Below are 26,561 nucleotides of genomic sequence, written 5' to 3'. Positions count from 1 at the left end.
CCCTTCAAGACCCCAACCTTGCTGTTGACCTCCTAGATTAAAATAATCTTCACCACCCCTGATACCTAGGCTCTTCCTTCCCAAGGCTACACTTCAGATCACAGTGCAGGTCTAAACTAGTTTTTAAATCTTTAACTCTGATTAGCTCCTTTGACCACAACCAAGAGTCTTATGGCCCTTGTGTCCTCTGTCTCCTACCACAGATTCTTCATCATCATCATTCTTCCTCCCTTCTCTCACATTTCCTCCATTCTCATTCACTTTCAGCTTTCTGCGACTGGGTTTCTACCTCTGCCATTCAAGGAACTGCTTACAGTAAGGTCATTAGTGAGCTTCTCCAAGAGGCTGGTTATCTATCATGTCTGGAAAGTGAGCTGTTTTGGATAAACACTCTTTCCAGAGTTTAGGAAATTTAACTACAAAAGTGAAAAAATAAACATTTTAGGACTCAAAGTGTGGAATATAAAATGGGACACATGCTATCTTGAAAACAGATACAATTTGCCTTACAAACATCTTTTTGTATATATACACAGAAAGAGCCAAAAACTCTCTGCCATAGCCCACACATCACCATCATGGCATCGATTACAATCCAGTTAATGTGCTCATACCCAGCAGACTGAGCCACTGTGACATCATGCTGGTCATTGGTAGCCTGGCAGACCTCACTGATAGCATACCCTACACCAACTATGCTGTAATTAGACACTAGTGTGATTTTTATTTTCTATTTTGTTTTAACCAGAGAGGTGACTGGCACAGGAGTTAATTAAAGAGCATGGACTCTGAAGCCAGATTGCCTAGGATTGAATCCTGGCTCCCCCATTTCCTGAGTGTATGATCTTGGGCAAATTACTTTACCTCTCTGTACTTCGGTTCCTCATGTGTCAAAGGCAATAGCAATACTACCTACCTGATTAACCAGTTAACACATGTGTTGTGCTTAGAATAGTACATGGCATATAGGAAATGCTATAAATATCAGCTACCATTAACATTAGTATTAGATGAGTATTTTTTAAAATCCATTGTTTGGATGCTTGCAGCTAAATGGTCTACCTTAACTTCTAAGTCCAAAGAGCACTTTTCAGCTTACAACTTACTTGACGCTGTTGACCACTTCCTCCTCCTCAGAACTCTTCATTTGGACTCCAAAGACCATCTTCTCCTGGTCCTCCTCCTATTCTTCTGGCTCCTTTTCCTCAGTTTCCATGGGCTCTTCTTCTCCATTCCCCGCCACCCAAATGTCAACTTTTTTCTTTTCAGGCTTACTCTCTCCTTGGTGACCTTATCCACCACACCCATGGCTTAAACCAGCACTTTCTGAACTTCCATTTTTTGCACAGCTTCACCATGATTTTTGCCATTTCCACATATCACATGTATTTTTATTTACTTAGTATTTCTCTTTTATTGGGCTCACTTGGCTTATGTGATATCCATGACATCAAAGGTTTGAAGCACAACTTATATTATTCATACACATTAAATTCTTCACTATTAAAAATCTATGTGCCACTTTAAATATCTCATACTCACTGTAGCAAACAATAGTTGAAACACCCAAATGGTGCAGAGTCTTTAATTTCTCCAGGCTACACTGCATCTCTATGGTTATTGGATCAACTACTACTAGATCTTAATACAAGATGTACCACAAGTCTCTCAAATTCATTAAGGTCAAAAATGAACTTATCTTTTTCCTCAAAAACAAACAAATGAAACCAAGTTCTTTCCTCTTTCTGTATGTTATCAGTCAATTGCTCTACATGCCACCTGGCTAACCAAACCAGCAATGTGGAGGTCAATCAAGTCCAGTCTCTTTCAACATTCCTATCCAAATGACCAAAAAGTCCTGTCTTTTCTAGCTATTTAAGAAATCTAAAATTAACACACCCATCTTCATGCCAGTGACACTGCCTTAATTGTCACTTCATCTTTTCTCCTCTGAACTAACTTAATAAGCAGCCTCCTAGCTGGTCACCTGCCTTCAACCTTGGCACTCTCTGAAACTCTGATCATAACATTTCAGTGCTTAAAATCATTCAATAGCTTCCCTTCTTCAGAAAAAAGTACAAACTCCCTATCATAGCATGGAAGGCCTTTTGTAATCCTGTTCCTCCTTTTATTTTCAGTCACTCCACAACATACAACTTAGAAGCCATTCATATTCAACTGCTTCTGATTCATAAACAAACCTTATTCTGCAACCATCTAATGTCTACCAGTTCTTAGTACATCATTCTGGGAAGCATTTCTTGATCTTCTTACAACTACCAAGTTTCTTTCTGCACCTCTTCTCTGGAAAACCAGAGCATCCTGTCCGTATCTTTCCAACAGCAACTCTCACACTGGTCATCATGGGTTTATCTTTGTAGGCCAAAGGGTACACTATGCCCTACTCATCTTGAGTCCCTCAGAATTTCTCAAATTTTTTATTCACACTCCCCAAGAATAAAACTTTGCAGAATGCACTTGCCACCTATACTGCTGTTGTTCAGTATTTTTTCTTGAGAATGACTCAACTTCTAACTTAGATGAAAACTTGTTTTAACAGAAAATTTGATTATCACAAGAAATCTTACATTTGGTAGGACCAGTTTTATTTTTCTAATACAAATTCAAGTAAACATACTGCTAAAATTAAATATTAATGGAAAGGACTTCTAATCCCATCAGTTACAATGAACTAATGGGGGACTCTCACTGCAAAACAAAGTAGATTCTAGACTTTAAAATTTTTTTAATTTTGCTGAGCTCATAGGAATAGGGAATAGTTAAAGCCACCCTTTCCCCCCAAATGAATAAACCTCTAGCTAAAAACCAAAACTGACAGTCAGGAGTGATAAGTAATAATGCCAAGAGCAATAATGGACACTAAGCCCTAAGCCAGAAGCAAAGTGAGGAAACTAAGCCATGTAACGTAAATTCCCCAGCTCCCAATGGAAGCAGATAAAAATTCTATCAGAAGAAAAGCACCCCCAAATCAAACTTTCAAGATCCCACAGGGAAAGGGCCATCAAAGAGGAGTTCATAACCAAAGATCATTAAACAAAGGTGGAGTCAACCCACCATGAAGCAGAGACAACAGAAAGAACAAGCCATAAATTAAGACTCCTAAAGACTTCAGACATTGGGACTGCCAGATACAGTCTACAGAATACCCAGGGATTCAGAAACACAAGCAAGCACCATAACACTATAAAATAAAGACTTAGTATGTCTAAAAAAAGAAGTGGAACTTTGAGAAATAAAAAATATAACTTAAAAGTAAAAGGGAAAAAAAGGATGCACTTAAGATTAAGCACAGATGAAGAGAAACCGAACTAAAGATGTGCCTAATTAAACTACCCAGCACTGTAAATTCTGGTAAAGAAACAAGAAAATGAAAACTTATAAAGATGAAAAGTAACTGACCTGGACACAGTTCAATATACATACATCCAATTAAATTTCCAGAAGGAGAAATACATAAAATCGAAGACAATATTGCAAGGCTCAGAATCTTCTAGACTTCATGAAAGATAAAAGTCAGAATCAAGAAACATGTATCCGAAAGAGAATAAATAAAAAGTAATCTCCATCAGAATTGGAAGGGAAATAGCATAGCACCAAAGATAGAAAATCCAATGCAAGCAAAAGAAAAAGAGTATTTTCTTCAAAGTAGGAAACATAAAACTGGCAGGAGGCTTTGGATGTAGAGTATCTTTGCCATGCAGACAGAAAATAATCTATCAACCTAGAACTATATACCCATCAAAACTATCTCTTAAGAACAAGGATAAAATGACCAAAAAAAAAAAAATTTTTTTTTAGAAGACTTTGACAGAGAACGCATGCACACATATAAGCAATGGCTGGGCAGATAGAGAAGGAGCAAACTCCCGGCTAAGCAAGGAACCCAGCACAGGGCTTGAACACAGAACCCTGAGACAATGACCTGAGCCTAAGTCAGGCACTTAACCAACTAAGCCACCCAGGCACTCCTAAAAATCATTTTAGATAAAAACTGAGCTGACTACCAAGAGACTTGAACTTCTAAAAAAAATTAACAATTAAACTGCTTGACTAGATTAAAAGAAAAATCCAGTAATATATTCTTTATAACAGACATCTAAAATTTAAGGACGTAAAAATAAGTGAGGGTAAAATAAAGGAATAAGATATTTCAGGTAAATTACCACCAAAAAAAAAAAAAAAAAAGTGGGATACATTAAATAGATACTAACACAGAAAACAAAATTAGGTATAGAGAGGATGATGGCATAATAGAAAAGGTTCAATCCACAAAGAAAACAAGTTAAACTTCACATACCTAAATCAAAGTCTCAAAATACATCCAAAAAAAAAAAAAAAAGCTGTCAGAACTACAGAAAGTCAGTTTGAAGGTAGTAGTGGGAGACTGCAACACATCTCTCTCTCAATTAACGACAGGTGAAACAAAATTAATGAAGATAGTCTAAACAATTTACAAACTTGAGCTAACAGATACACACTAACAAAATACACACTTGTCACAAGTACACACTGAGAAGTTATAATTCACTATGTACAAGGCCCTAAGTCCATGGAAAGCAAGTATTTTTTAGAAGATAAAATACATACTACATTCTCCAATAACACAATTTAGAAATGAGTAACAAAGAAAAAATGTTAATGTAGATCCTTTTGAAAATTAAACATATTTCAAAGAAAAATTTAAAACATGTAAGTCAAAAAAAGAAGTGTTTACCTTTAATGCAGAGTGCTTTTACAATAAAATCCCTGGAAGTCAGTCCCTCTGAATCCCCTTCACCTGATCTACCCATTCCCACACTCCCTCCCCTCTGGCAATCACTAGTTACAGAATAAAAACGTCATGGGATTGAAAAGTACAGCATAGAGAACAGAGTCAGTGAACAGAGTCAGTAATGCTGTGACTATATTATACATGACAAATGGTGATGACAGTTATTGTGGTGTGTCGTAATGAACAGAACTGTCATATCTCATGTAACAGACCTGAAACTCCTGATACTGTGTGTCAACGATACTTCAATAAAAACTAATGAAATGAAAAAAAAAATCAAAATGAAAATTTTAAAAGTATTTAGATTTAAAAGTTAATGAAAACACTATAACTGAACAATGTTAGGTAAACTGAAAATAAATTTGGAGCAAGTTTACAGCCTAACATACTTATACTAGGAAATAACAATGGTTGAAAATTAGTAAGTTAAGCATGCAATTTAATTAGAAAAATGACGAATAAGTCCAAAGACAGAATAAGTAAGTAAATAAAAGAAAAAGAATCAACTAACTAAAACACAAAAATGTAAAAGAACTTATTAGGCCAAAAATTGACCGCTTGACAAGATTCATTAGTTAGACAAAGTTCTGGCAAGATTAATCAAGAAAGAAGAGAAGCCACATACAAATAATATTCAAAATGAAAAAAGGGAACACTAACTACAGATAAAGTGGAAATTAAAAAGGGAATTAAGAAAATACCATGAAAATGATGCTAATCAACTTAAAATTTGGGGGGAAAGATAAATTTCTTAAACTTACAAAATCGATTAAAATAGAAAATCTGAAGTGCTAGCACTACTCAACTGCTAATCACAACTAAACTATTAATAATATACAATCCATCTCCAAAGAAAACATTAGATCCAAATGATCATGGAGGTAAACTCCACCAAACTTTAAAGAAACAAATCACTTCAATCCAAACTGTCCCAGGAAAGGTGGGGGGGGGGGGCTATTCTCTAATTGGTATAAGGCCAGTATAACCTTAATGCCCAAATCAGACAAGATAGTCAATAAAGAAATATGATGGTGATTTCACTCACAGACACAAAAATCCTAAATAAAATATTAGCAAACTCAAGCCAGTAGTTCATGAAAAGACAATTCACTAAGCTCAATTTGGGTTTTTCTGAGTGAAGAATACAAAAGAGAATTAAGAATTTTAAAACATATAAATTGAAATTCATTACATATAACAGATAAAAAAGAAAAAAACCCAAAATATTCTTGTTTTTCTGTCCCACGCAGGAAGCGTGTGCCAAAATTGCAAAGACTTTCCTAACTTAATAAAAAGTATCTACAAAAGCTTAAAACAAAGATTTTTAATGGGGAAACATTCCCTTCTTAAAATCAGGAATGAGACATATATGCCCACAATAATCACTTCTAAAGAACAACCATAATCACTTCCATTTAACACAGATGTAAAAGTATGCCAGCGTATTAAGACCAGGAAAAAAAAAAAAGAATTTTAAAGGGAAAATAATTGAAAGGAAAAGCCAAAAGTGTCAGTATTTGCAATGATTAATTATTCACATAGAAAACTCAAAAGAATAATAGAAACTATGTTAGAAATAATAAGAGTTTATCAAGTGATGGCTAAAGGTTAATATAAAAATCCATTAAATTTCTATTTGCTAACAAAAGTCAGAAAATAGAACCTTAAAAAATAACACCAGTTATAAAAACAACAAAACTACTAGAAACATCAGAATCAACAATTTTAAAGTATTAGATCTGTATGGAGAAAATTACAAAACTACATTAAAAGACATTAAAAACCTAAATAAATGGAAATACATACCATGTTCTCAGACAGGAAGGCTCAAAATCTTAAAGATTTCAATTCTCCCTCAAAATGATTCAATAATTCCAATTAATTCCCAGTTTTTCACGTCACGTGACAAGTTGATTCTTAAAACAAGAACAAAGGTCCAAGAACAGCTGAGACTCAAGATCCCCTGCCCCAAATGGCAAGATTTCTGGTAGAGCTATAGGATTAATAATGACAGTGTGGTATAACATAGAGATAGTCAAGCAGACAAGTGGCACAGAAAGGGGAGTCAGAAACAAACCCATGCTGGTGAACAGAGGGCCAATTCCATGCATGGTATGAGGACAGCTGTAGCCACGAGGAGGAAAAAAATGAATGTGGATCACTGCCTTAACACTTTACACAAAAATCAATACCAGATGAATTATGAATTTAAATGCGATAGACATCATTTTAAAACTTCTAAAAAGAAACCCAGGAGAATGTCTTTATAATCCCAAGATCAGGTAAAGTTTCCAATTAGATTACATAAAAATTAAGAACTTCTGTTCACCAAAACACACCATAAGCAGTAAAAAGACAAGCCATGAATTTGAGAAGATATTTACAATGCATATAATCAACAAAGGATTAGTGTTTCCAGTTTATTAGTTTTAAAAGACAACCCAAGAGAAAAATGGGTAAAAGATATGACCAGGTATTTCACAAAAGGGAAACAGTTCATAAACATATGAAAAGATGCTCAAACTCATTAACAAAGAAATGCAAATTAAAACCACGAGACACATCATTTCATACCCATTTGATTGGCAAATATTAAGAAATCTGATGATAATAAGTGCTGGAGTAAATATGAATCAACTGTAACTCTTATACACTGCTTATCAAAGTATATAAAAATTGACAAAACTGCTGGCCAAAGTACAAGGTGGTACAACCACCTCAGAAAAGTTTGGTAAAGTTGAACATTCATACCCCATAATCCAGCAATTTGACCTCTAGCAAACAGTTTACCACAATAATATTCCAAACATTTTTTTACTCACAAACCACTAAAAATGTTTTAAATCATTTTCACACTAAGATGACATCTACAAGTGTTCAGCCCAAGTTTAAATAATTGTAAATGATGAATTTCTTGTGACTTAAAGATAATCTTAGATATTATCTAAAGATAATGTAGTTTTGTGACATATCATTGGTTTAAACTGTTATAATTATTATAACATAGGATTTATCAAAAATAACTGCATACACTGATAATCATAAAATGTGAAATTGTAATTGCAAATGCAGCTCCTGAATGGAAGTACCTGGATTAGAAAAGGCTCTAACACGGTGTGTGTGTGTACACACATACATATACTGGATTTTAAATTATCTGTATTCCATGGAGTTTTTCTGCTTGGGACAATGCCTTAATAATATTCCATGTGGGTAGGTAGTATGCCTTCTTTACCTAAGGTAAAAGTGCTACTAGGAAATGTAAAGTGGAAAGTAGGACCAACAAGAGGCCTCTATCACAGGCCCCAGGCATTACCAATTTTAAGAAAGAGAACACATAGAATTTAATGATCTAGAAATTGATTCATTAATATCACTCCTGCCCAAGTACTCCCTAGAAATATCTTCGTTACTCCTCTGGGAGGGGGTCATAAACCCCCATATGAAAATTAAAGAAATTTTTGGCAACCATGTACCAGAAGATAGGGACAAGAATCTTCATAATAGCAAAACCTAGAAACAGCCAAATGTCCATCAAAAAATGCATACACTGTCTAACATTCCCTGTAGAGTATTACACAGCAGTGAAAATTAATGACTTACATCTATTCTCAATATCAGTGACTCTTAGAAACAGCCCTGAGTGAAATAAGCAAGTCTTAGAAAACTGTATCCACAATCCCTTTCTTTAAAAATCCCAAAGACAAAGAAACCATACAATACATTGTTGAGCAATATACATATATCTGACAAAATTATTTTTTTAAAAGCAAGGAATGACACAGACAATTCAGGATAGTCACTCTGGAGATGAGCACATACAATATTGGTCATTTTGATTCTTGGATTGAGTGGCATACTGATTGGTAGTATTCACTGTACTGTTTTGCTTCACAACCTTTATATATGTTACATTATTTTATTTTTTTATTTTGTTACATATATTTTGATTTTATCAAATATTACATTGAAGAGGAAAAAAGATTTTTCAAAACCATTCATTATATTTTAAAAAGTAATTAAATCACCTCAACTGCTACTAAAGAGGTACATAAAACATATCGTGGAAATTACTATCTTTACATTAACTATAGGTGCAAAATAAAGTTTTACTGGAATTAATCTTACAAGGAGCATATGAGATAAAGACTGAGCTAGTTAGCTGTGAGAGATGAACCCATCTGACACAGGGCTAAAACAGAAGCCAAGGCGGCTACAAGCAAATTAAGCTGTAAGCTAAAGTTAAAAGGAAGCTGGTCAGTAAAGAGAAAGCAAAAAAGTAAAAGCCTAGTAACAAAGTATTAGCAAGGATGTGAGGAAGTGAGTGTTCTCACTTAATACCAGTGAGAGTGAAAATTAGTACAACCACTTTGTGAGTTTCTGTGATATTCAGTTATGTTGAAGATGCACATATCCTACTATCCAGCAACTCTCCCGCTACGTGTGTTTCTTAGAGAAACTTCCAAATGTGTGCACAAGCAGACAAAGATGTTTATTGCAGGATTGTTTTTAAGGTAAAAAAACCAGAAACAAGTTTGAAGTCCACCGATTGGGAAATGAATTATGGTATATTCATACAATTGGATTCTGTACCAACAATTAAGATGAACCAAAGAGAACACAATTGCCCAATTTATTTGTATATAAATCTCAAAATGTGATACTGATTTTAAAAATGCAAGTTGCAAAAAGACACATATCATTTAAAACCATTGAGATTTAAAACACATACCACCACATATTGTTTATGGATTTACTGTGAACCAACTATAAAATATTAAAGGAAATGATATACACAGATCTGAACACAGTGGCTATCTTAGGGAAGGAGGGGCAGGAACTCGGAGCGCCTCCAACATCTGCACTTTTATTTCTTAAAATAAAAAAGGATTTGAAGTAAATTTGGCAAAATAATTACATTTGTAAATCTGAATCATGGGTTGGTTAGATCCCCCTGTGTATTTTACATGTGAAATATTTCAGAAATTAAAAAGAAAAAAAGGAAATTAGGCAAAGGTAAGAAAATTGAACAAATGAACAGAAAGACACACCAAAACACAGCCTTAGAGCGCAGAGCACGAACCTTTGAGCAAGAAGCAGCGTAGGAGGTGGCTCTTTAATCGGTTTGAAGTTTCCTTCCCTGTGTATCCTTGTAATAAATCCCATTTCCCGTAGGATAAAACGCAAATTTCTTGCAATAAAAAATGTCCTAACTAGAGCTGTAACTATGAGAAAACTGCTGCCAAGGGAGGAGTAAAAATCTGTACAATGTCTACCTTGAGTCTCCTCGCCAGGATGCTGGGCAGAATCAAGAGATAATTTATGAGAACGCGACACAACACTATAGGAACCGTTAAGTATTACCAAGAACGCCCAGGCACAGCTAGAACGTATTTGCCCAGCTGGCGTGGAAGGAGTCTGCAACTGAAGCGCTTTGGGCATCTACGGCTCTTCTGGAAAAGGCACTCTGCACTGGTACCAACCAAAATTCACCTACGCGTTGGCTCGATTTTTGGCCCTTGGCTCCCCCCTCCTTCCTCCCAGAACAGGCCGGCTCGACGGGCCGCACCTGACGTCGCCCACACTACGGAGCAGCTGGCCAGACCCGCCTCCGTCCCCCCCTTCCCACCCGCGTCGGGGGAGGGAGGATGCTCCGGCGAGGAGGGAGCGGGGAAGCGCTGGGTTGATGGTCCCACCCCGGGTCCCCTCCTGGGAGGGAAGCCGCCCCCGGACTCGACGGCCATTCTCACGAAAACAGGTGGCGCAGACGTTAAAGCGCACAGAACAGAGAACGGGGCGCGCACGAACGTTCCCGAACACTCGCGAATGAAAAGGCGCACAAGGGAAACCATACACTCGACAGGACACTGGCGCGGTACGCGCGCGGGGACACGCGAGGGCGCACACCGGGGAGGGCGCTGTACCAGGATGGGGTCACGACTGCACAAGGCGCGGACACGCGAGCGGGGGACGCGCGCCCCCCGAAGAGGGACGGTGACACAAAGCGGGGCCACCACACGGGCCAGAGGCGCCCACGCCGTCGCCAAGAACGCGAGCGACACAAAGAAGCCGGGAGTGGACCCAAAGGCGCGTGCCCGCACGCCCGGACCCAGGGACCCCTCGCCTTTCAGGGGTGTCACCCTCCAGACGAGAGTGCGCGGGCGGCAGGGGATGCGCCCACAAACGGGCTACTCCCACCCTCACAGAGACGCCCCCAGGGGCCCAAGGAGTCTGAAGGGGCCCGTAAGACAAAAAGGACACACCCACTGGGACCGACCAAGGCGGCCACACCCCCCAGCGCCCCGACCCACGCAGACACACCGGGGGCACCACAGCAAGCGACGCGGGGCGACGCGCACACACCCACACTCACCACACACCCACGGAGGGGGTGTGGAGGGCCCCTCTCCCCGGGCATCTCGGCTGCAGCGCGATAAGGTGACACATCCGGGAGCCCCGCCGCGCGCCAGATGGGCACTCACCGGGGCCCGCAGCCCCCGAGCCTCGGACGCGGGCCGCCGCCGCCGCCGCCGCCTCGGGCCCTCCACGTCAGCCAGCGGGCGGGCGAGAGCGGGCGGCGGCGCAGGCGGCAAAGCCCGTCACGTGGGCTGCGCACATGCGCAGTCGTGCAGCCCCGCTCCCTTCCGCGGCGGCGAGCGGAGCGATCCGGCGGTTCCCGGTGCTCGCGCGCTCTAGGCAGGCAAGGGTCGCGGTGCGCCTGCGCCTGGGCTGGGAGGGGGCGCCGGAAAGACCCGGCCTTTCCTTTAGCTTTCACCTCTCTGGCCCCCGCGAAGGTTTTCCAGAAGGCGCCTGCGCGAGGGACTCGGCGCTGAAGTGGCCCTGCTGTCGGGAGGGGCCTGAGAAGCGACGGCCTCCCCCACCCCACAACCCTTGAATTAGAAACTGAAACTCCCCCGAGAGGACAGGGCCTGGTCCCGGGCTCGGTGGCCCGGACCTGGGGAGGAGGCGCGCGTGCTCCGAGCCCGGCCTTGCCAAGCCCTTTTCGCAGGCCCGCGAAGCCTGCAGGCTAGGAACGCGTTCGTCCTTTCTCTACCCACCCCGCCCCTCCCCTGCAGGGTGCGCGCGCACGCGAGGTCTGGGGGCTCGTGCACGCGTGCTAGCGGTGTGTGTTGGAGGTGTGTGCGCAGGGAGGCGGTGTGCAGTGGCTTAGGCATGGAGAGAAACTGCAGAGGCTGTCCCCGTAGCAAAGCGATGAGGCTACAGCAGACCAGTGATGAAGGGGAGTGAGTCACTGACGATGATTGTGTTTCTTTCCCGCAGATTATCTAAAGCCACAGGGAAAATGGTGGAAAATTCACCGTCGCCATTGCCAGAAAGAGCGATTTATGGCTTTGTTCTTTTCTTAAGCTCCCAATTTGGCTTCTGTAAGTACTTTCCTGATGGATGGCCAGGTCCTCTTTTCTGGTGTTCAAGGACAAGGAAATTACGGCATTTGTTCTTAGAATGTGCACATAATGAACTGTGATTCTTTCTACTTAAGCCTTTTTCTAAGAAAACCTAAATGGAACTCGTGTTTGGTATTTTAGATGCCCGACACCAGTGTAAGTAATCTTAAGAAATTATTTATACAGCACCAGACAGGATTGCAAAGTGAATGAAACCTGGTCCCTGTGGTTCAACATCTCTGTGGTCATAGTCTTCTGGACAAGACAGACACTGGAATCTACAATTAACAGTGTGAAAAGAGCCATGGGAACCCAGTAGAGCAACATGAAATCAGACTAGGAAACAGGGTTTAGCTTTCTCCTGGGCAGCGAGAAGGAAGATGTGGGAAGGTTTTGAATGAAGGGTTTAGAGTGAGTAAGTTGGTGCAGGTGCAGCCTGTTGGAGGCAGGAAGCCAAGAGAATTAGGCTAGAGAAGCCATGTGCACTTTAGAACCCTAGATCTGGCTTCGTTCCCAGAAGATCCTGTTTTCCAGATGAGGAAACTGATGCTCGCTGAGACGCTGATGTGCCCAGGGTCACACGGGAGGCCCTACATCTCTCCTCTAAAGGATACGGGAATTATAAAGGAAAACAAAAGGGAAAAAATTGGGTACCCGCATCCAACTTTTTGGAATTTTGTGGAAACCAGGGAGGTGAGGGAGTGGTAGTGTTTCTGAACCCTGACTGTATTGGTACAGCCAACCATGCTGTGGGCAAGGGTAGTGTAGGGAGTAAAGAAGTTGTGACTTGAGTTCAAATCCTGACTCCTCCAGGAACTAGCTGTGTCACCTGGCATCATTTGCCCAAGCTCTTGAACCTTCAGACTCTTCATCTGTAAAAGGGTGGTGACAGTGTTTATTGAATGTTTATGATGTGCAAGACAGCCCTGTGAGGTAGGTATTGTTATTTCTGTCCTTTATTTTATTGATGATGATCCTGAGGCATGAGGTTTTAGGAATGTGCCAAAAGTCATACAGCCAGTAATTGATAGAGCTGGAATTTGAACCCAGACCCTGGGTCGACTTCACTGTGCTGCCTTTTAGGGCAGTTGTGAGGATTAATTAATTGATTAATTAATTAATGTAAAGCACTTAAAACAATACAGAAGATTGATAAGTATTTCTGTATAGTCTTGACTTTTACATAGTGCCTGGCATAAAGTAGATGTTCAATAAAGTCTCATTCATTGATTTAATTAACATCAGTCACTTCCGTTTATGAATTTATATGGTGTTTCTCTGCTCTTTGTATTTCATCCACCTTAAAAGCTATCTACAAGTTACAAGCCTGTCCCATGCCTTCTTTTCTCTCTACCATCCAGTCACACCAAATCCCTCACCAGATCCCTCACACTCTCCCTTTGGATCATGGCAGCAAACACCATTTTCTCGTATTTCCTTCCTTCCTCATCTGCAGCCCCCAGACATACATATTTTTGATCTGGCTAATCCCCTACTGATTATTTAGGGTGCAGTTTAGTCACTTCCTCCAGGAGATCTTTCCTGACCATTAACATCACCTCCATCAGCGTCAGTGTGGGCTAAGAGCCTTCTTACGTGCTCCTGTATCCCCTTTTATTACACATTCATGCTTATCACAGTGTAATGAAAATGTCCATTTACTCATCTCTATTCCCCTCCCCTAGATTTTAAGCTTGGGAAGGCCAGAGACCATGCCTTTTGGGTTCACTGCTGTTTCTTATGCTTCTGATGTAGAATATGAATCCTACAACATCATCAACAGAGATCGTTTGAAATTTGTCTCTGCCCTTTACCTCGGGCAGAGAATGTAACATTTCTAAGACTTTATTTCATTTCATTTACTCCTCTATAAAAATAGCATACATATCATAGGATTGTTTTAAGGGTTAAATTAAATAATGCATGTGAAATGCTTTGAAGTGTTGGGAGCCCACAGTGAGTGCTTGGATGTTAGCTGTTATTTTTACAAATTAACAATAAAGCATTCCACAAAGACTGAGCTTGAGGAAAATAAGATTGTATTCTGGGAGATGAGGCAGAAGCCCATCATGAGATAGAACAGAACAAGGGTAGATAAAGTCACCTTTAAGCAACCGGTGTTTATAGTCTTTTCAGCCCTGTGGTAATGGAGTATTGAACAGCCATTATACAGGGGCAAATTGCTAGGTGCTGTAAGGATCACAACAATAGCTAAGACGTGATTTCTGCCCTTAAATGGCTTCAGATACAGTGTGAGAGTTAAGACATGTTTTAAAAAAAGGGAGAAATGGGAAAGTGAAGTTGTTTAATGGGCATAGAGTTTTAGATTTGCAGGATGCTAAAGTTCTAGAGATCTGTTGCATAGCAATGCAAATATACTACTTTTTTAAAGATTTTATTTATTTATTTGACAGAGAGCGAGAGAAGGAACACAGCTGGGGGAGTGGGAGGGGGAGAAGCAGACTCCCCGCCGAGCAGGGAGCCCGATATGGGGCTTGATCCCAGGACTCTGGGATCATGACCTGAGCCGAAGGCAGGTGCTTAACGCAGATGCTTAACGACTGAGCCACCCAGGCACCCTCAAATACACTACTCTAAGTTAAGTGTCATAAATACTATAAGAATGACAGAAATAAGGAGCTAGGAAACTGAAAGAAAAGAAAACTCATTTCTGACGTAATCATGTAATCTCAAAAGAGCTTTTTGGTTTTTGTGTTGTTGTTATTTTAAGATTTATTTATTTTAGAGAGGGAGCAAGAATGTACACAGGAGGAGGGTCAGAGGGAGAGAGAGCATCTTAAGTAGACTCTGGTGGTGAGCACAGAACCTGATGGGGGCTCCATCCCACAACCCTGAGATCATGACCTGAGCCTCCATCAAGAATTGGGCCCTTAACTGAGGCAACAGGTGCCCCACGAGCTTATTGTTTTATCTGAACCTTGTTAAATTAGATGCATGCCTTATTGACTTTGCTTTTTCTCTTATTTCTGTTCCTCTCTGCAGTACTGTATCTTGTGTGGGCATTTATTCCTGAATCTTGGCTCCATTCCTTAGGATTAACCTACTGGCCTCAAAAGTAAGTTTAATGTTTTTCTTAAATAAAAATGTGGGAATACTATTTTGAAGGATCACAGTTTTTCCTTAAGACTGCCCAAATTGTAAATATTTATCTTTTTAAGATCCATAAATAGCCATACAGAAATTTAAAGCTTTTCAGAGGTCATTACTCCTACATTTCTAATTCAGGATGGCAGGGTGAACATACATTCCATTTCTTCCCAACATCTTGCTAAGGTAACACTATTCAAGAAAAATGTTTAAGGTATAAACCCACAGGAACAAATAATGGGAGAGCAGATAATTATCAAAAGAACTCAAGGTGGAGCACCTGGGTGGCTCAGTCAGTTGAGCGGCTGCCTTCAGTTCAGGTCATGATCTCAGGGTCCTGGGATCGAGCCCCGCATTGGGCTCTCTGCTCAGCGGAGAGCCTGCTCCTCCCACCCCCGCCGCCTGCCTCTCTGTCTACTTGTGATTTCTTTTTCTGCCAAATAAATAAATAAAATCTTTTTTTTTAAAAAGTGTTCAAGGAAATGATTGCAGACAGGGGAGAGGTAACTTAGTTTTCACTTTTTCTGTGGTGCTATGGTAGGGAATGATGCAGGATTGCAGCTTTTTACAACGCAGAGTACTAACCACTATACGATCACGGCCAGGACTGCAGCTTTTCATTACACGCCTATTAGAATGATTTCACGGTTTTGTAGATATATGTATTATTTTAATTAAAAAAATCGGATTTAAAAAGCTTGTTAACTCGGTGATGGTCTCTTGAGAATGATGACTTTTCAGGCAGTTTATTATTTTCTTTAATATTTTCTTCTACAGATACTGGGCAGTTGCATTGCCTGTCTACCTCCTCATTACTATAGTAATTGGTTACGTACTCTTATTTGGAATAAACATGATGAGTACCTCTCCACTCAACTCCATTCATACAATCACAGGTAAATGATTATCAAAGGAAAGTGCTGGCAGTGCGGGGGGGAGAGGGAGAAGCAACCAAGAATAGGCTGTAGTAGGTGACACGTGTCAGCACAAGAGAAAGAATATAGGAGAAATACATACAAAGTTACACCAGAGGAAATGTTTATGTGGCAGAAACCAATTCTGATGAATATGCTACTTACAGCACCAGTCAGCAGGTGTATTTTCCCATAAAGACCACAAGTATATAAAATGTTCCTTAGCAACTGTGCCCAAGAAAAACATATTTTATCCTAAACAGGCAGTGTTGATCAAAGAATGGCAAGTAGGTCCATGCAGACCTTGTCTGATAGAGGGATTTGAGAATACGCATGCTCCTCAGCATCCTTGTACAGACCTGACCCCAGTTATGTAGATGGAAGAGCCACAGCATGTCTTTGTGGTTGTTTTTTTAATTCCCCTAAGTCTAAAGAATAAAGTAAATTAAATTCCTGACCATGCTTAGATTCTAGGAAGTGAAGGGGTTTTGGGAGAAAATGAAGTGTTTTTTAAGTTGCTTGGTCTGATTTTTTTTTTTTTTTTTTTAATTTTCAAAGCCTTTTTTTATGAGCCTATACAAGGTACTTTGAAAACCAGTTCTAGTATTTTTATATTGCTTTCCGATAAAGCACTGTATCCCCTGTCTTCTTGCCTAAAATTCCAGCAAATAGACAATTTGTGCAAAGAGGGGACCTTGTTAAGTTTGCGTGGATGATTGTACCAAATGACTTAACCGTTTGGCGGTGTTGGGTTAAATATATTTTCTAAGCCTGGGTATAATTCTGTACCTATGAGAAATGTGCAGGTGGAACTTTAATCCTTAGCGTACAATTGAATGAAATGTTAATTTCTTATCCTAGTTAAAGATGCAGAAAGTACTTTCCTGATTTTTATTCTATTTGGGACATTTCTTCTAAAGAGAGAATTTAAGTAATCTTTTAATTATGTTAAACATGGTATTTGTCATTATGCAGATATTAGCCTAGCAGAGTATTCAGTGCATTTCTGTAAACTACAAAAATGGTAGAAGAAACTGCTTGGGTAAGCAGAGCTTTTGTCCTCTTCTGCAGATGACTATGCTAAAAATCAGCGGCAGAAGAAATACCGAGAAGAGGCCATCCCAGCATTGAGAGATATTCCTATTAGTGAAGTAAACCAGATGTTCTTCCTTGCAACCAAAGAACCGTATGCCAAAAAGTAAATTGCATGTAGACTAACACCAAGCATTTACTCTTAAGTTTTTGATGTAATAATTTTGACCATAATTATTTTGACTTTTTCTCATACCCAATATCGAAGTGTTAAAAAAAAATGTGTTGTTTCTTAGATTAAGTTCTATTAATATTATAAATGTTCTTGAGTATTAGTTATGAATGAACAGAATAAATAAAATACTGCATTGCTATATAGCAGACTTCTTAAATAAGTATTAGTAAAAGCAAGAAGTACCTCCAGAGAAGCATTCATGTTGTGATTTTTAAATGGCAATTATGTCCTTCCCGTTGTTTTTTCTTCGAGACCCAGAATTCAAACTCTTAGATTTGGGAGAGGGGTACATTTAGTTTGTGTGTTCTTGCATCATATTTGTGTCTAAGACAGAAACATTTGTTGAGTACTTACTTCCGAGGTATTTTTCTGGATGTAGCAAGGATAAGATTCTTTCTGAAATAGCTTGCATTTCAGGGGTAGATTGAGACAGACTAAGCAAATAAACCAATATTATTTAATGAGTGCTATGCAGAGAATCAAGATAGTGTAATGTTCTAGATAGTAAAGGGATGACTGCTTTAGCTTGGGTGGTCAGGGAAGGCTGTTGAGAGAGAGGCAGTTGAGGTTGAAATTTAATTAGCAAAAGCAAGAGCCTGTGAGAAGGATTGGAGATGGGAGAGATTGCAGGTCTGAAGCAGCAGGGGGCAGAGGCCTTTCGGTGGGAAGGAGCTCAGTGTGTCCTGAGGACGGAAGGCCAGCAGGGGCCTCGGGCACACTGCCCAAGGGAATGTGGAGAGGCCCAGCCCCACCGCACTACCACAGAGGGCTTTGTAGGCAAACACAGGAAGTCTAGACTCAAGTGTCAGTGAGGTGAGTTGGAGGCCCTTTCGCTTCTGAGCTATAGGGAGGCTTTAGGGAAAGGCATGACCTGGCCCCATGGATGTCTTGAGAAAGTTGCTCAGGCTGGTGGACAGAGGATAGATTCAGGAGGGAGAGTTGGGGTGGGGCCGGAGTTTGGAAGTAAGGGGCCCGCTCCAGCACAGTGGCAGCAGTGGGGCTGGGGACAAGCGGGTCACTCGGCAGCCTTTGTCGGAAACACAGGTGACGGACAGGGTGTGTGGGTCTGATTGTGTGGAGTGGGTAGCCGCTGGGAGAAGTGGTGATCGAGGGTCTTCCTGGGGTCTCTGGCTCAGTGAGCTGAGTAGATAGATGGTTATGCCTTTTAATGAATCAGACAGTATTTGGGGAAAGTGTAGTTGAAGGGGTTGGAGGATACAGTATATGAATTAGTTTGAGGGACTCCGTGTTAATACGTGGTTGTGTCCGTGTGATATTGAGAAGCTGAGATAGAATTTAGTTTTAAAAATAAACCAAAAATATATGTATATAAAAAATATATGTTTATAAAAAATAAAAAATTAAAAAAAAAAAATAAAAAAAATAAAAAAAAAAAAAAAAAAAAAAAAAAAAAAAAAATAAACCAAATGTAACTTAGCAGGAGTGTACTCACAGTTGGCTAGTGGGCCCAAATCTCAGCTCCTCGAGCATCTGAGGCCTTCTAACTTTTGACACCCTAAATCTCTGCACAGGACTGGAGCCACACATTTTCGTGCAGATTTGACTATACCTCCTGTAAAGAGAAAAAAAAACTATTAATTTTAAGTAGTTGAGAAAACTAGGACTTCCATTTCAATAACCATATCCCTGCCTTGTAGGCATAAGACAAGTGATGCGAGTCTATTTCTAGTCTGTCATTTGTCCTAGCTCCTGTATTTCTGTGGTAGGAGCATGTCCCCACACTTCAGAGCGGTTTGAGAGGACCAGTTGGCTCCATCCAGGAGAAGGGTAAATAAACAATAAAATATCTGTTTTTACAGTAGAAAACCCCACAGCCATGCAACAAGAACTAATTACTGCTCTACCTAACAACATGAATGAATATCACACACACATGTTGGGGGAAAAGACAGACATAAAAGAATACATAGTGTATTATTCCATTTATATGAAACTCAAAATCAGGAAAAACAAACCTTTGGTGATAAATATACAATAGCAATATTAACCAGGAGAGGCATGATGGAACCCAGTGGGAGCTTAAAGGTCTGGGTTGCAGTTACTTGGCTGTAACAGAAGCATAGCATTAATAGCATTTAACTTGTGCTTCTTAAAAGTGAATCATAGCTGACATACCGTATTATATGGATTTCAGGTGTACAAGGGAGCAGTTTGTTACTTTAATACATTACAAAATGCTCACCCCAATAGGGTTAGTTACCGTCTCTCACCATATACATTCACTACAGTGTCATTGACTGTATCCCCAATGCTGTACATTACATCCCCGTGGCTTATTTTATAAGAAGTTTGTGCCTTTTAATCCCGGTTCGCTGTTCCACCCATCCCCCCACCCAAGATCTGTGCCCTCGATGTAACTTACACATCAATAAAAAGGTAAAGAACAGTGCCTATGCCCCATCCCCAGAAATTTTCTCTTAATACTTTATTTATTTATTTGTCAGAGAGTTGAGTGGGCAAGCACAAGCGTGGGGAGCAGCAGGGAGAGGGAGAAAGAAACTCCCCACTGAGCAGGGAGCCTGATGCGGGACTCGATTCCAGGACCCTGGGATCATGACCTGAGCCACTTAATCAACTGAGCCACCCAGGTGTCCCACCATCCCCAGAAAATTTAATTCATTGGTCTGGAGTGGGGCCCAAGGAGGCATAGCTTTTACTGACTCCCGGACACTTAACACGCAGCCAGGTTTGAGAACTGCCTGCCTTAATCCATTGGATTTAACAACCTGTGGTCAGCCGAGAGATTGGCTGTTTCTCTGGAAGAATGGGTAGTTACCAGAGCAGCCCTTTCATCTCTGTGGCACTCCTTCCCAGATCAGCATCATCCCTTCTTATTTCCTTCTGGCCAGTGATAGGCCTAGAAAGGTTTTGGAAGGCAGCTATGCTCACCACTATACCACCAACGCAGGCCTAGAAAGGTTTTGAAATGGGTCAGAAAAGGCCCTTAATTAACTCCAGAACCCCACCTCACCTCCGGCCTCCTAGTAATTTCTCATTCTGTTTCCCCAAGCACATTGTTCTTATAGCTCGTTAGAGATTGTGTTTCTCAGATCTTGGGCTGCAGTTGTTTCCAGGGTCCTGGTCAGTTTAGTGGAGCGATTCTCACCATTTTTTTTTAAATTCTCAGGACCCTCTTAACACTCATAGTGTTCCCAAAGAGCATTCATATATGTGGATTATATTTAGAAATTAAAAGAGGAATTTTAAAAATATTTATTTATAAATACTAAACTCATTACATTTTGATATATTTAAATAGCATTTTATGACAAATAACTGTATTTTCTAAAACAAATTTAGCAAGACCCGTAGAATTGTTTTACGTTTTTGCAAAACTCTTCAGAAGTCTAGGTTACCGGAAGACAGCTGGGTTCTCCTGTCTGCTTCTGTGTTCAACCCATGCCAATACCACACGTCACAAAGCCTCTGGAAAACCACTGCACACTTGTGAGAATGAGAGCAGAAGAGAGAAATAGCATCTTAGTGGTTTTGTAAAATTGGTTTTGACCTCACAGACCCCCTGAAACAGGGTCTCCAGGCCACACTTTGAGAACCACTGCTTAGTGGGCCTCAGCTAGAGAGAGAGAGAGAGAGAGAGAGAGTGTGTGTGTGTGTGTGTGTGTCTGTGGGCGTGCTGGTGAGAGGGAACTAGCATAGGATACAGCACTGCACTTGATAAGGATAAACCATGATTGAACACCTCTTGTGGCCATGGCAGATCCTTCCCGTTCCACCCCTGACTCCAGCCACTGATGCCCTGTGAGCAGGTCCACACAGGTGCCACTCAGCAGTGCACCCTGGAGAGAGAGGACATCAACACCCAAAGGGCACCATGGAGCTCCCTGTGGGGCAGGCATCCATCCCCCAACAGAGCGGTTGTGAGCTGAATTCATTCAGCTTCCCAGGAGGTCTCGGGAGACTGAGCTGCAGTCGCCATGGCAACGGTGCCCTCGGTAACGCAAGCCTCCGTTGGCTCTTCTCAGTTTTGCTCCCTTGCTGCCCACGCCTTCCTAATGTCACTTTCCAAATAAACTGCCTACACACAAGCCTTTGTCGCAGGCTCTGCTTTCATGGGAACCCCAGCTGAGAGGTTTTTATTTTGTAAAAACTGCTTCAGTTAAAGGGCCAGAATCCGTAATGCATTTCCCTGCTGCGTGTTCCAATTCAAGAGAAATGTTTGAAAGACACTGCGTTTTACAAAAGTAAGCCCAAATAATAGCATAAAATACCCCCAAAATGTCAGTAGTATAACCATTTTCACAAAACCCCCTCCAGTAATTAGATTCTCAACAAGAATTTCATAGCGAAAGTCCAAATATGAAATCACCTAAATCAAATCCCAAATTCTTCCCTCCCTAATTTTTTTTTTATTTTTAATAAACATTTATAAATTTGGGGGCACCTGGGTGACTCAGCGGGTTAAGGCTCTGCCTTCAGCTCAGGTCATGATCCCAGGGTCTTGGGATAGAGCCCCACATCCGGCTCTCTTCTCAGCGGGAAGCCTGTTTCCCCCTCTTTCTCTCTGCCTGTTTCTCTGCCTACTTGTGATTTCTGTCTGTCAAATAAAATCTTTTAAAAAAATTATAAATTGTATTTATTTATTTGAGAGAGAGAGAGTGAAAGAGCACAAGCAGGGGGAGCAGCCGGCAGAGGGAGAAGCCGGCTCCCTGCTGACCAAGGAGCCTGATATGGAGCTCCATCCCGGGGACCCTGGGATCATGACCTGAGCCCAAGACAGAGAGTTAACCATCTGAGCCACCCAGGTGCCCCACCCTCCCTAATTTCTTACCTTCACTGTTTGAGCAGGATCTCAATCAGGAGCCTGGGTTCTCTCCAGAACCTGATGTCTAGGGTCTTGTGAGAAGAGGTATACTGCTTAGGCAAACCGATCCAACCCCAAGTTTCTTCTGTGTCCCACTTTCTCAAGGAGTCAGTGGTGCAACCAATGTATGACCAGCCCCAGGGCCACAGAACTTAGAAAACCCAAATCAGTGCCACCTCAGTTGTCCCAGACCCGGTGCACTGGACAATACAGATTCCCCCCATCTAGCCTGGCACTGTGGTAGAGACTGAATAGAATATGGGGAAGGGGAGACAGGACAGAAGGGTTCTTGATTTGTCTTCCCAAGGCTGTGGTTGTTGTCAAGTTCTCCTCACTCGGTATAAAACTCAGTTGGGTTAACTGTGGTACTATATACTACTTCGGAATGGGCAGAAATGGACTTATCCTGAGGAGCGCCTGGGTGGCTCAGTCGGTTAAGTGTCCGATTCAATTTCGGTTCAGGTCATGGTCTCATGGGTCACGAGATAGAGTCCTGCAATGGACTCCACTGGGTGCTCGCTCACTCTCTCTCTCTCAAGAGAAATTTACTTCTCCCACCTTTTCAAATTGGTCTAGACACAACCAAAGTTCATTCTTCAAAAAACAGCACTTTGAGATAGCTGCTAAATCAAAACAGGGCCACACTCAGGCAGCAGATGTCTCAGTGGTCACCTGCGGACTTAGGACCAAGGACCAAATGTTGTCTCCCCCTCCATCCCTCAGCACCATGTAACACCCAACGTGCCAGAAAAGCAATGGAAATCTCACGAACCCAAGGAGCCACAGAGTTCGAAATGATGGTGTTCTAGAAAATAAGTCATTCTTGAACAGATGCATTTTTGGACCAGAATTATGTATTTCACACTGTCTGGGAGAAAAACTCTCTCCAATAATTCAATACCTGTCTCAGGCTATTTCTGCAAATCCAGTGTTCTAGCTCTGCTTGGGTAGGTCACAGTCACAGAGGGCCCTATGACCAGGGCTATACAATGCCAGCCAGAGCCTCCCAGTGACTCAAATGTCACACTCCAGTCGTGCCACAGTTGGCCAGGCCAGCCCAATATTTACATGGCTCCGGCGTATTAGAAGCCACTGTGAGTCAGCCTGCCCCAGCTGCTGCAGCTACTTCCAGAGGCTGCCTCCTGCCCTTCGACACTGGTTTCCAGGACCCCCTCTTTGGACTGTTCTCAGCGAACCATGGGTGGGCATGCTCTGGGGTGAGCACAGCCACTCCTCGCTATTCTGTGAAGGACAAGCACCAGACAGGAATTAAAATACAGTGTCCACTTTATTACTGGTAGGGCCACATGTTTGTGCTGCATAAAAATGAAGCTGAAACCACGCTTTCTTCCTTATATCTGATAATGCAGAGGGCTGGGCCTGCATATGGAGACTTGGCGTGGCCATCAGCACGCACTAGAGAGCGTGGTGGGCTGCCACCTACCTGGGCAGTCCTGGCAGATAGCAAATGACCTGGGGTTACCATTTCTCACCCACCGGATAAGTCACACCCTACCTGTGGATGTTAAGGAGTGTGGGGTAGAGTGCAGAAGTGTAGTTCCTAGTCCTTCCCTGAGAAGGCAGAACTGTTCTAGTCACTGAGGCCGAAATACGAGGAGAAAAACCATGGTTTCCCTACACTGGCCTCTTAGGTCTTCTCCTGTTTTTCCTGTTATAAATAAACAACAGAAATCTTTGTGGATAAGATTGTGAGGTTGGGTCCTTGGGCTAGGTTCCTGACACTGGGATTGTACAGGGTCAAGGGCTTGAACATTGCTAAGACCCTTAATATATAATGTCAGACTGATCTTCAAAGAGGTCGTATCTATTAACACACTCCCTACAGTTCCCTAACATTGTACTGGTGTGATGGTTAATTTTGTGTGTCAGCTTGACCGGGCTAAGGGATGCCCGGACAACTGGTAAAACATTATTTCTGAATGTGTCTCTGAGGGTGTTTCCAGAAGAGATTGGCATTTGAATCCGACTAGGTAGAGAAGATCTGCCCTCTCCAGTGTGGGTGGGCATCCAATCCTTTGACAGCCTGGAATAGAACGAAAAAGTGGAGGAAAGGTGAATGCCCTCTTGCTCTGAGAGGGCATCGTCTTCTGTCCTTGGACATCATCATCCTGGTTCTCAGGCCTTCAGATTTGGACTCAATTACACAACCGGCTTTCCTGGTTCTCCAGCTTACAACGGATGGCAGATGGTCGCATTTCCCAGGCCCCCTATTCAGAAAAGCCAACTCCCATGATAAATCTCCTCTTCCGTATGTGTGTTCTGTTTCTCTGGAGAGCTGTGACTAACAGAGCTGGGAATGAAGTGGTCCTCACTTCTGGAGTGTATGAAATGTCACCATGTTCCACTTCCCAGATCTTACAAACATGTTGTGATTTCCTGTTGACAGGGATTTCAGGATCCGTGTATGCTTCCGCTAGCCAAGAACAGGAGAGGCAGCGCTGGCGTTTAATCCATCATGTCTGTTGTCTCTGCCGTTGTGCTTTTTCCAGACCCGTTGCCCCACCTCCTCCCTTGCTCTGCTCAGAGACTCCCTCGAGCTCGTGGGCTTAAGCTCACTGTCCACAGACCACCTGCCGACCAGCCCCATTCAAGAACCCCCTCTCTGGGTGCTGCACATGAACTCCCAGACCTCTGCCCTCTGTCCCTCTGTTGCTGTCTCGGGACACCCAGACATCAGTGCTGGGGTGGGCACCGACCCTGAGGCAGGGGCTTCTGGCTTCTCTAGTGATCCGTCTCTCAGCCTCCTCTGAAGTGGTTCCCCACTTTCAGTGAGGTATGCGCTGACCTGGAATAAAGCTCTCACTCCCTCGCAGCAAGACAATGCGACCTCAGTTTCTTCCGGGCAGTACATTGGTCAGAAGGGAGAGGAGGGACACTTCTGTAAAGTGTCTTTCAAGGAAGGATCATGCCCTGCTTCAGCCCTCCTTATTTCTGCTGCCTGGGGTGTGGGTTTAATGACCAGAAGTCCAGGTGTCCCTTTGACCATGCAGTGACCTAGGGAATAGAAGTCACATAGCAGCAGAGCAAAAGGATTAAAAGATGGGGCTCCTTGGTGGCTCAATTGGTTAAGTGTCTGCCTTCAGCTCGGGTCATGGGCTCGTGGTCCTGGGATTGAGCCCCATTCCAGCTCTCTGCTTGGTGGGGAGCCTGCTTCTCCCTTTCACTCTCCCTCTATGCTCTCTTCTCTATTGAAAGAAAGAAAGAAAGAGGAAGGAAGGAAGGAAGAAAGAAGGGAAGGAAAGGAAAGGAGAAGAAAAGGGGGAAAAAAAGCCCAGATCCTGGCATTGTACCAGCCCTGGATGGCTTACCTCCAGACTTGGACGGAAAACCGTCGTTCTGTCTTGTCACTGTAAGTTTGGGCTTGTCCAGTCACAGCCAAACCTAAAATAAACATTGTGGTTCCCTTCAGGGTTCAGGCACAAAGCCATCGTCTTTGCCCTGCTGATTGCCAGAATGGCCTTGGGTGTCTATTTTCAACATTGAAGTGGCCAAGAACTACCTGGGAAGCTGTTAAAATACAGGTTCCCAGATCGAGTAAATCTGGAAGGCCCTGGAATCTGCTTTTAACAGACCTCCTTGAAGAGTCTGCCGGGAATAGGCCACGGACCACATGTTGACATCAGGCCTTGGAAACCACAAGCCCAGGCAGTCTCTTCCATCTGCATAGAAAGTTCCTCTCACTGTTCTTCCTCCAGACACACAGGCACGTCACATCTTGAAAGAAACCTGGACCCTCTGCTGGTCTGTCCTGGCTCATGTGGGAAGGGAAGACACTGTATGTTTTTGTTCTTTTTCTATGGCAGCGAAAAATAAGCAAGCTGCCACGATATATTCCCTAACCCCCCTTGTCCCACTTTTGCTAATATAGTAAGTAAAGGAACGGTAGGCAGTTTCAAGCTACACATTTGAATATCAATAAGGTGCAATATTTTATGCAAACTGAATAAACATTAAAATGCCCTACTTCCAAGAAGCACAGCAAAAAGATGAGGGCTTTGGCATCAATGAGTCCTGAGTCCGAATCCCAGCTCTACCCCTTTCTGCCAGCGTGACCTTGGGCAGTTTACTTGACCACTCTGACCTTCAGTTTCTTCATCCGTCAAACAACACTCAGTTTATAAGATACAGAGAAACAGGTTTGGCCCAGTAGGCCATTAGGTTATGGTCATCATCAGTATATCCCACAATTTTCCTCATGGGGACAGCTGCC

At 42.1% G+C, this 26,561-nt stretch overlaps 2 protein-coding genes and 1 long non-coding RNA gene across 4 annotated transcripts in view; 2 read left to right on the top strand and 1 right to left on the bottom strand.

Annotated features, from left to right (window-relative positions):
• The window catches only part of TTC3 (tetratricopeptide repeat domain 3), a 135,865-nt gene extending 124,569 nt beyond the window's left edge, over positions 1-11,296 (bottom strand). The window contains exon 1 of the mRNA XM_059164710.1: positions 11,166-11,296. The gene's annotated coding sequence lies outside the window, so the exon portion shown is untranslated. The remainder of the gene's footprint in view (positions 1-11,165) is intronic.
• A 256-nt stretch (positions 11,297-11,552) lies between these two features.
• On the top strand, positions 11,553-17,628 carry PIGP (phosphatidylinositol glycan anchor biosynthesis class P). 2 transcript variants are annotated; one of them, XM_059164714.1, is made up of 5 exons: positions 11,553-11,928; positions 12,074-12,177; positions 15,202-15,274; positions 16,084-16,202; positions 17,292-17,628. In XM_059164714.1, exons 2-5 carry the CDS (start codon positions 12,096-12,098, stop codon positions 17,420-17,422), a joined length of 405 nt encoding a protein of 134 aa, XP_059020697.1. In that variant the 5' UTR covers positions 11,553-11,928; positions 12,074-12,095; the 3' UTR covers positions 17,423-17,628. The 2 variants fall into 2 exon arrangements, with proteins under 2 accessions (XP_059020697.1, XP_059020698.1); XM_059164715.1 differs by having other exon boundaries at positions 11,864-11,886.
• A 1,279-nt stretch (positions 17,629-18,907) lies between these two features.
• Positions 18,908-21,554, top strand: LOC131825365 (uncharacterized). The gene is made up of 2 exons (XR_009351235.1): positions 18,908-20,373; positions 20,427-21,554. It is a non-coding gene; the product is annotated as an uncharacterized LOC131825365 (long non-coding RNA).
• Positions 21,555-26,561: the final 5,007 nt, after the last annotated feature.

Source organism: Mustela lutreola, chromosome 2, assembly GCF_030435805.1.
Source record: "Mustela lutreola isolate mMusLut2 chromosome 2, mMusLut2.pri, whole genome shotgun sequence".
NCBI lineage: Eukaryota > Metazoa > Chordata > Mammalia > Carnivora > Mustelidae > Mustela > Mustela lutreola.
This window is presented reverse-complemented; position numbering and strand designations above follow the sequence as displayed.